This window comes from Propithecus coquereli, unplaced genomic scaffold, assembly GCF_000956105.1.
Source record: "Propithecus coquereli isolate 6110/MARCELLA unplaced genomic scaffold, Pcoq_1.0 Scaffold7, whole genome shotgun sequence".
Classification (NCBI taxonomy): Eukaryota; Metazoa; Chordata; class Mammalia; order Primates; family Indriidae; genus Propithecus; species Propithecus coquereli.
In genome coordinates, this window is record NW_012153062.1 from 13,344,281 (window position 1) to 13,355,161 (window position 10,881).

General features: G+C 36.0%; 1 protein-coding gene across 1 annotated transcript in view; it reads right to left on the reverse strand.

The window, feature by feature from the left end:
- The window catches only part of WDR63 (WD repeat domain 63), a 65,226-nt gene that overhangs the window by 34,955 nt on the left and 19,390 nt on the right, over positions 1-10,881 (reverse strand). Inside the window, 6 exon segments of the mRNA XM_012661029.1 lie at positions 1,986-2,059; positions 5,059-5,187; positions 6,073-6,159; positions 7,776-7,865; positions 9,775-9,899; positions 10,696-10,875. Of these exon segments, the coding sequence (XP_012516483.1) occupies positions 1,986-2,059; positions 5,059-5,187; positions 6,073-6,159; positions 7,776-7,865; positions 9,775-9,899; positions 10,696-10,875 (685 nt within the window).

The window sequence follows — 10,881 nt, forward strand, 5'->3', positions numbered from 1 at the left end:
TTGTCAAAACATAAATCCTTGAGAGAACATCACAAGTGACATATGACATACTAAGATCTGTTTTTAAACATGCCTATAGTTGGTTTAAAATTGTTTTCCAAAATTATATAGTTCTTCTTAGATCTTATTCATAGCGTTAATTTGTATTATTTATGAAATGGCTTTGCTAAATACGGATATCATCAGTTGAACTTTCTGCATAAATCAGTTACACGTTCTTAATTAATGAAAATTTATTTTGTTATATTCTATATTATAAGACCTTTAGCATGGCTCAAGTATAAAGGTTAGGAGTGATGGAGTTTTCCACATTACTAAAAGTTAGCTTTTCTAGTTGCATAGACTTTATTTTTTACTTTAACAACTTTTGAAGGAAATATTTTCAGAATATTTCCATGTTTACATAAATAATCATATATAAAATAATAATTTAACCAATCGGCCTCCTTCCTTCCAAACTCAAAGCCCATCATTATAAACCACCACCAAAGGACCTGTGTCAATATGCTTTTAAATGTTCTCTGAGGCTACTGAAGAACAATATAGCTTTAAATTCTGTTGTTTGTAATTAACATTATAGCATAAGCATTTCCCCATGAAATCATAATACAATTTTATGAAATCATAATACAATTTTAATTGTTGCATAAAATTCCATATGACCTTATAGGTGATAGGTCTAGATGTGTTGTTTTGCCTGGGTGACAACATCCCCTGTTTTCTGTGGCTAGAGTATTCTAGTTGTTCTTTGGGGAACCGCCCCTTTGCCATTATATGCAGTCAGGTTGGGATGTCACTGAAGGCACTCTGTCATTTCTTCCCTCTCCAAGGGGGTGGGTCCATAATGCAACAGAGGCCAAGCAGACCCTTTCTAGTCACTCTGAGTCTTAAACAGAGGGACACAATGATTGGAGCTGATTGATTCAGAGGGAAGTGGCTGGTCATTCATTCCTGCTACCCAAATCCCTGGGGCTCTTTCCAAGGCCTGAATCAGCACTTCCTTTGATTCAGCAACAACATCACTTACAAGTTGTCTATGTAACTCATTGTATATTTAGTGAGCTATAGGTAGAATATATATTTGCCTTCAGAGCCTCATTTCCTCTATCTAGGTATATTTCAGGGTTATTGTGAATATAAAAATAGTTAACCCATTAAAGCACCCAGTAGAGAACTAGCATAAATATCCAATACATTTATTTTCAATAAATGTATTTCTTCACCTGAAGCTACCCATGGTCAATTTCTGTTGCTTGTAATCAATAGAGTCTTCCCCAATACATGCCCACAGGATCAATCACATCTCTCCACCCCTTACCTTGGCTGCTGCCGACGTCACTTGTGCCTTCTCCTGACACTCTACAGCTGCTTCTATGGCCTAAGCTGTCATCATTTCTATGAGGATCAAAGCTATTTGTAATGGTAAAGTTTTTCCAGTACTTGGATGGTAGATAAATAATACTACTCTTCCTGGTTCCTATTTCATTGTGGATCCTTAGTTCTATAAATTGGGAGGTGTAATTTTATTTTAAATGACTATTCTTCAATATAGCCACCAAGTTGTTTACAAAAACACTTTTCTAAATATACAATACAAATGTAATATCTCTTCTTTTTTAAAAAAGATTTCCTAAAGAAATGTTATAATCTTCATAATTGTTAGATAAAATTGAATATAAAGAACATATTGCAAATTTACAAATACAAGAATGTGAAGAAGCAGAATAACTATGGATAATGCTATACAACATTATTAACTATGAAGCCTAGTTAATTCTTCTTTTGATAACATAGTTATCTCTATAAAAGGATATTTTTATACTAGCAACAATCCATAATATTCTGTCCTTTATTTATACTAGATTTAACTGCTACAATAAAGATTATTTAAGGAGCAGAAAAAGACACTAAAAATTTCAGGAGCCTCTAAGAAAAAAGAACATATTGTAAGAAAACTCATCGGAAACATTGGAAATAAGACATACCAGTCTGCCGAACATGTGACAAGTTGGCAGCATATTCCACTTCGATTCTCAAAGACAGAGCCCAATCTGTTAACCTATTTTTTTAAAAAAATGCAAGAAAAGTAAATTCTGTGTAGCTAGAAGAGTAATAATTTTTTTCTCATAGCTATTTACCTTTTAAACTTTTTTCTTCTTTGTTTTAAATTTTAATAAAAGAGCATACCACTATCCCAGAAGTTTCATAAATAGAAGGTTTTAAAATCAAATACAATTCTGCCATATATTCTTGTTCTTTTGTCATGGAAACATTTTTACATAGCTTTAATTAGAATGCATATATATTTTTATCCTGAGATTTTTTTCACTTCACATCATTTGAACATTCACCTATACATTCATAAATTATTTTAATAGTTTTATACTATATAGACGATGTACCATAATTTCATTATCCATTATTATTAGAGGTTCTTTCAGTTTTTCAATGAATTGTGGAGCTAAACAGGAGCTTTTATGAGGTTGTTAAGCAGGTAAGATCTTTTTTCCTTCCTTCCCCTCTTCCTTCCTTCTTTCCTCCCTCCCTTCCTTCCTTCCTTCCTTTTCGAGGCCTGATCTGTTCTAAGGTAGAATTAATAGAAAAGAGGCTAAGTGTTAAATGAGACACCAAATAAAGGTGTGCCTTGAATGCTGTAAGATGTGATTCTTTCCATAATTGTGGGTATGACTCTGCAAACACACAGAAGATCCACAGGAGGGTTTATGGCTCCTAGAAGGTCCAAAATTCCAACCAACCAGCTCTCAAAGAAGTCAGTAGGCTCTGAGGCCACCTGTGAAGGTGCCACTCTTGAATCAATAGGGAATCATTGGTTCCCCAATTCCCTATCCTCCTGATACTTGACTGGTGAGCAGAATAGTAAACAAAGGCGGGGCTTCCAGCAGCAAACAAACAGTAAAAGTAGGGATGGAGGACGGGTACCAGTGGGGCCCTGGTCAGGCCTGCAAAGCATCCCAGGAGCTAAACAACCAAAAACCCAGGTAACAGTGCTGCCGCCTGAACCAGTTCAGGTTCCATAGCGGCTGCCAACTCCTCTCTGATCTGATAAACAGCCCCCAAACCGCGTTGTTACCTCCCCCTCTACGGGGCTTTCCTGCTGTATGAAGCCAGAGACCCCAGAGATGTGTGCGCTCCAGGGTTTTATGTTTTAATGATTCAAAAACCCCCAAAACATAGTAATATTACAGAAGGTTGGAAAATATAAAGTTTTAAAATCAAATACAATTCTTTTTATATCCTTTTCCAATCTTCTTTCATGGATACACTTTGATGTGGTTTTTTAAAAAGGTGTACATGTAATCTTGAGGCACAAATTGGGTCATTTCTTAATATGAACTCCCCAAATTGTATCAATAATTACTGGTTAGAAAGTTTGAAAATTTGGATGATTTAAGAATAAGAACCACATTGACTAATCGCATTCCGAAAGTTTTATGTTGCAATCTGCAAAGTTAATGTTTACTGGTTTCATTCACTGCCTCATCATTTTTAACACAGAATGTTACTTGAAATTTTCATTTAAAATTAAATAAATCCAAAATAGTACATTATTGTTGCTTTATTATTCATTTCCTTGATATTAGAAAGGCTGAATAATTTTCATGTTGATTTACTAATTGTTCTGTTGGATATGTATTTTGCTTATTTATTGAAAATTTTTATATTTACATATTTAGTACAAATCTTTTCTTCCATTTTGTTATTTGCTCTTTATTTTTTACTTTTATTTTTTATTGATACATAGTAGATGTACATATTTTGGGGGTATATGTGGTATTTTGATACATTCATATAATGTGTAAAGATTAAATCATGGTAATTGGGATATCTATTACCTTAAACATTTATCTTTTCTTTAAGCGAGGAACATGTGAATTATTCTCTTTTAGTTACTTTGTAACTTACAATAGATTTTGTTAACAATAGTTACTGTACTGATCTACTGAACACTGGGTCTTATTTCTTCTAACTGTATATTTGTACCCATTAATTAACCTCTCATCATTACTCACTTATTTCTTAATTTAGAAATTTAAGTGTATATTTTGAATCTGTCAATCTCTCCTTTTTGATTTCTTTCAACATTAATAATCTTAGTAAATTTTCCTCATTCCAGAAATCTGATATTCTATTCTGATATGTTATATTTTTCTGTGATTTGTTATTTTCATTTAAATTTAAAGTCATCTGAAGTAATCTGTGTGTATGGTGTGAGTTGAAATGGAGTTCCTTTTCTTGTATTATAACTTCCATTATCATATGTTATATTTTTACATATAATAGAAACTATATCTGGGCTATTTATTTTAGTCCATTATGACTTTTAAATTGTTGCTTCACATAATCCATTTCAATACCTGGTAGGGATAACACCTCTTACAACTTTAATTTCTCATAATATTCTCTGATACTCTCAGCTGTTGGTTCTTCAAAGGACGTAGTAGATCTTTAGTGTCCTTGAGGGAAACGTTTGAGAAGCTTGCCAGTTTCCAAATTCATGAACACCACACTTTGCGAGGTTATAGTCAAGTTTTCAACCACAAAGGCAAACTGCAGTGCAGATGCTGGGTGGCCAACAGGGCTCACTTACTCCACAACTGGTTTGCACCTACCGGCCTCTCAGTACACTCAGTTCAAGACTATGCATCGGCAAAATTACACATTACAGTATGTCACAGATCTTTAGGGTTGTCTGACCCTAAATAGCTGAGATCATAAATTTTAAGTCCATAAATGCTAAGGGTATAAAATATCTGTACTTCGTTTTTACATATCAAATCCTCGTCTTCTCCACTATTGTATCAGTGTTGACACCAACCACATTTTTTAGTTATAAACTAACCAAGTTGAAAGATTGGCTTTATTTTCATCCCAAGTCATATATTGATCTGGTAACAGTGATCCAATGTTTTGATGCTTAGTTCCTGGTTACTTCACAATGTAAGCGTAAATGAATTGCTGACTTGAAATACCTTTGTTGGATAAAATCTAAAAATTTACAGTCCAGCAGGAGAAAAGCATAAAGCCATCAAGACTCACCTCGAATGTGTCAGACAGCCAGTGAATATCTGTAATTACTTTCTTATGTCCATTTTCTATTGAAGAGACTGCACAGTGTCTGATATACATTGCTTCTTTATTACTCTCTGGTTCAAGGATAAACATAGGCTGAAAAAATTTTAAAAGAAAGTTACATGCTAATTTCAGAGAGCTTATGAATCAACTCATACTTTACTCATCATTCCAATTAAAATTAATAACTTGGAGATTTACTAGTTCAAGGAAAAATATAAATTAGTGTTTCTATATACCATATATTTAAGTAGTAGGATTATCTACTCCCCCCTTCAGTTTAGTCTAAGATTTCATCTCTGAACTTAACAAGTATTATTGACCTACTCCCTAAAGAATCAATGAGAAATCCCGTTCTTGAAGGAGTGTTTCTTTGCATGCAGAAAAGGCCACATCCCACCTCTCCTTGATAAGAGACCTGTTGATACCAAAGCTAAAGAAGTGGGATGTGGCGAGAGTGTGCAGCCTGGTGGGCAAGTGCTGAGTTGGGAGCTGAGGAATTTTTTCCCAACTTTTTTAACAGTCTATAGCTTTACAAAATCATCGTAGTATATTATCATCAGAAAGGATTGTAATGCCTGCATTTTATACAGGAGAAAACCTATTCCTGCCACGGGAAGGTGGCATGTCTCAACTCAGGACTAAGATGCAGAGCCTTGATACTCGGCCCTTCTGTCCGGTCCTGGTTCAGTTACATCACTGTAGGCAAGCCAGTTGGTCCCCTCATTTTATTTAACAACAACAACAAAAAGAACCTTACATCCTGGGATAGATGATGCAATTTGTTTTGTCATGTTTTGTCATTTTCATGTGGGCCTATATAAAAGTGATTCAGAATGTGTTCGCAAGCAGATATGAAGGCTTGGAAATAACATTCTTTTTTCTTTTGAGTTCTTCTTAACCTTGGCAACTCTGTTATGTACTTTCCCATAAACTCTTGAATGGAAAAAACTTGCAAGTGAAAAGTTATAGAAAGCTAACCTTGAGTGTGGCTTTTTTACTTCTACTACCACCCGACTTAATGTTCTCTATGCGATCTGCATGTGCTGTGATATCCCACAGGATAATCTAAAACAGAAATAAATGTTATCATAACATTTTCAGGAGATAGCTAATTGAGTCTTAAAGATTTTTTTAAAAAACTATTGGTATGCAGCCTGATAAGTCAATTACCTTAAAGGGTAATAAAATTAAGCCTATATCTTAAGTCAGTAACTTTTAAAGCTAATGTTAAAAAGAATGTTTTCTCTATAAAAGCATCTTCAGCACTTTGATTTTTGTGCTTGTGTTAATAAATGCTAATATTTCTAAAAATCCAAGGTAAATATCATGTAATTCCCTTTGCTTTGGGAAGAGTTCTCCCTCTGTTTTGGGGAATGTGCTATGATTGACAACTGTCTAAAGCCCATTCTCCAGAATTAGGTACAAACAATTGTCTAAAACAGGCAGGGAAGTGATGATTTCTATTTAATTGAATATTATGATCAACTCTGAATTTGTATATATCTGGATGGTCAGTTTTTGAAAAATCAGAATAAAGTAGAATATGTAATACTAAATTGGATTAATTTATAATGACTAAAAGGTATTTTAGTACACTAAAGTGTTAATAAAATGCCAGGGTTATAGAATTGTGAGTGATTTTATTTTCATCACATGCTTTTCTAAAATATTCTAAAACAGCCAAGTGTAGTGGGACATGCCTGTAGTCCTGGCTATTTGGAAGGCTCTGGTGGGAGGATCAGTTGAACCCCGGAGTTTGAGGCTGCAGTGAGCCATGATCATGCCATTGCATTCCAGTCTGGGGGACAGTGTGAGACCTCATCTCTAAAAATAAAATAAAATAAAATAAAATATTCTAAAACAAAGTCATATTACCTTTGCAATGAGTAAAAACAGGCACTTCAGATTTTCAGGGCTTGGAGGATGGGCTCTGAGTCATCATTATGACCCTCAGTTATTGTTGAACAAAATTGAGGGAGAGAAATTTGTTTCCCTAGTTATTTTGGTTCTGGATCAATGGACATGGAAGCTGTAGACATTTAAGTTTCAACCACAGGGAAGTTGTTCTAACCACACAAAAAAGATCATACACCCTTTTAATGGTCAAACCCACTCCATCACAATGAATTTAAACTTTGATCATAAAACAGCTTTAAGAGTTTTGTTCGCTTTACTAGAGAAACAGGATATTGGAGGATAGGATCTAAATTTTTTTATAAACTAGAGAACTTGAAAAGGACAGAAGAAAAAGGCAAACATGGTGTCAAATAATATATACATAAATTCAATGATATATGTATGCATTCCAGTGAATTTCTGCTTCTGGATCATCCCCTAACTCCTACCCCCAGGAAATTTCAGAAGAGGCCTTTTTTCCAAGAGGTAGTAATGCTTGTAGCTTTGTTCTTCCATGGAGTCTTATACAATATTGGTTCTATCCCAGCAACAGAGATTTGACCCAGTTTTATTTCAGTTATATATCTGAGTTACCCTGTGAACACTTCAAGTGTGAATACTATGTGGTTACATCTTTACAGCCTAGTTCCTGGCATGGTGACTGGCACACAACTGGCATGCCTTCCTTCTGCTGAATTGAATCCTTAAGTTCAAAAACTACTAAATCAAAACTTATTACAGAATGTTGTCTACATTTATACATACTGAAAAAGTTCCATAAGTACCTGTCCATTTATACAGCCTCCGGCAATAATATTAGGGTCACTCGGACAGAACTGGAAGCAGAAGATGTCATCTGGGCTTTCCAGCATTAACTAAAATAAACCCCACAAATTCAAGAAAGAGTGACAAAACCTATCAAGATCATGGCTAGAAAATAATATTAAGACAGTTTAACTTTACAGCTATGTATAAGCAGTGTGCATGCAGAGCCTATTCCTAGAGTTCTACCTCTGGATGAGAAGCTGCTTTTGTTGAATTTTATTGTGGACGTTGGTCATACATATGAGAGTATATTCTCAAGGGCACCCAGGTCTGTCCCCTCACTCATCCTCCATGGCAGAAAAAGTATAGGCAATTTTGGGGGCATGTTACAATTTTTATAAACAAAAAGACTATGAAATTAGTGTTTCTGAAAGATGTGGAAGGTAAATTCTGTGAGGGCAGGATATTTTCCCGTGTTGTTCCCTACTCTAATACCTAGACTGGCACATAGTGGGCACTCAAAAACAAAATCAGCCTAATAACATGGAATTTAGTGCTGGTGATAATACTTCAAATTTTAAAATAACACAGAACCCAGAAGGTGAACAAGGCCTGCAAGGAATACGCAAGTGTGAAGCAATCATTATATTCACAATAGCTAGCACAAGCAAAACACTGGCATGGTTACCGCTCTTCTTTAAACACAACAACCAGAACAATAGGCCCCAGCAGGCCATTGTTTTGCCACCACAGGGCTAAAGGTTCCAAACTGGAATTGGGATAAATTATCTTGGTTTATGTGGTGCTTTGTGGATTCTAGAGAAACTTCTACTTTTGAAAATAAAATCTTTTAATACTTTCCCATAGTTTTAATTAGAACAAAGACAAAATAAATCATTTACATTATTTCCTCAAAAAATTATCTGCTTGTCTTTTTAAAGCTATTCTTCAAAATAGAGGAAAGGAGGGTCTATCTTTCTTCCTCCTAATTGACTGGAAGTTTAGCCAAGCTTCCATGGCACAGAGTGGAGAGTAGTCCTACGGGGTAGAAATGTTAGAAAACGTTCTAGAGAATGGCACTATTTTTGTGGTGAGTAGGTTAAAAAGGAAGAGCTAGAGATCTGTCATTTTGATCTCTGGGTCTAGAACAATTAAAGTATCTAGAATCTGTTACATTAAAACTGCCTTCATTCAGATGAACTGGGAAAGAAGGAAGAAGGGAGGCTAGGCTTTATTAGGGAAACCCTTAATTTTGCAATGCTTTATAGAAACAAAATGCGATTATATGTATGTACATTGAAATACTTAATCTAACAATCGATAGCACCCTACCCCTGAGCAGAACTCTTACTGTGCAGATCAAGGGAATCAGACCCCTGTGGAGCAGACCCAGCCTTTAGCCTCATTTTATTGGCCTTGCTGTGTGTTTTGTGTTTGGTTTCAATGAGTTTTCTGTGTGTTTTAGTTGGGTTTTAGTTGTGCTATTTACATTTGGAAGATTTCACACAAAATTCCAAATTTCCGGATTCTCTTGACAATGGAGCCACCTGGGAACAGGAGCACCAAAGAGCAGCTGGCCCAGAGATGGCAGTGCAGCCTCTAGGGCCACAGTCCCCAGCACTCCCCACTGCTCTCCCACACAGTCACCTTCATTTATTACGTCACCTGCTAGGGGCCCTTGGAATGGAGGAAATTCATATGAAACTAAAATCTATTTGCATTTGATCCATTAGTACTATAATAAGCCCAAAAAGGAGTCTGCTTTTTAAAACAGGTGAAACATTCCTCTTATGATCTTTGGGAAAAAAAAATGACTTGTTGATTTGTTCAATAAACCAAGTATAAACTTTAGTTTTGCTCAAATCGAATGATGACAAGTTCTGCATTAAAGAAAGTCTAACTTCATACGGGCTTGCAACATTAATTGATTATGAAGTACTTTGCAATAAAAACTGCTAAAGATATACGTGAAAGCAGTATTTGAACATTTAGGCTACGTGGGCAACTCTCCTTGATTACCTGAGGATGTATAGGATCCGAGAAACTCCAGAAAAGAATCAGTGATGGCTGCAGCAATAATTTACCAGAAAAGTGGACTCTCTCTTCAAAGGAGAGTCGCTCGGCCACTGAAACAGCTATCAGCCCTGATTAAAACACAAGGAGAAATCAAAGTCAGCAGCAGCTGTACATGGAGAAATGTTTCCAGCTCTTGCTTTTCTACATAGTCTCTAATCATTTCCATTTTGATGAAATTTGAGTAAAAATATTCCACAGGAGACCAAGGGTTTTCTTAGAGCTTTGCTATTTAATATGGTAGCCACTAGCCACATGTCACTTATTTAGTAATTGAAATCTGGCTGGTTCAAACTGAGGTGTGCTGTTAGCATAAAATACGCAGTGTGGGCTTAGAAGATTTAGTGAGCAAAGAAAAGTTTGTTTTGCTGCTTTTTTGTGAGAAAAGGGCCAGTGGAGAGTGAGAGGAGGAAGAAAGAGGACAAAGACCTCTCTCTTTCCATGATTCCACCTTCACACATTTCTACCTCCTTTGGCTGCCAACCCTTTAAAGGAAGTGTGTTTCCTTTCGTGTCCAGTAATCAGAAGGAGTATTAGGAGGAATGAATCTAGCCTTGGGAGTGCAGCAGGCCACAGTCAAATCCAGACTTTGCGGTTGTGCCAGCTGGGTGACCTGAGTAAGTCACCTCCCTGAGTTGAGCTTTGGTCTCTTTGTGAAATAGAGAGGATGATTCGTGTGGTATGTGTCCTACATAATTGCTGGGAGGACACTTGACAGGGAAGGTGTGACAAGTGCTTGGCAGACACCTGGCACTCAGGAAAGGAAGCTGTTTTATTGAAAATTGAGCTAGTTTGCAATTTACATATAAATGTGATGAACAGTTTCAACGCTATCACAAAAGGGGATCCCTGTTATTTTCATCTCACCGTAGATAGTTGGATGCCATGATATGCAGGTAATCATCTTCTCGGTTGGGCTGTGGAGGTCGGTAAAGGACTGGTACTCTTTCAGGTGGGTATCGGTCTTGTCCCCAAAAGTGCCTTCTTCTTCTGCGAGGCATTTCCAGTCATCAATAAATGTGTTTGTAATTTCGTTTTGCTGCAGGGCTATTT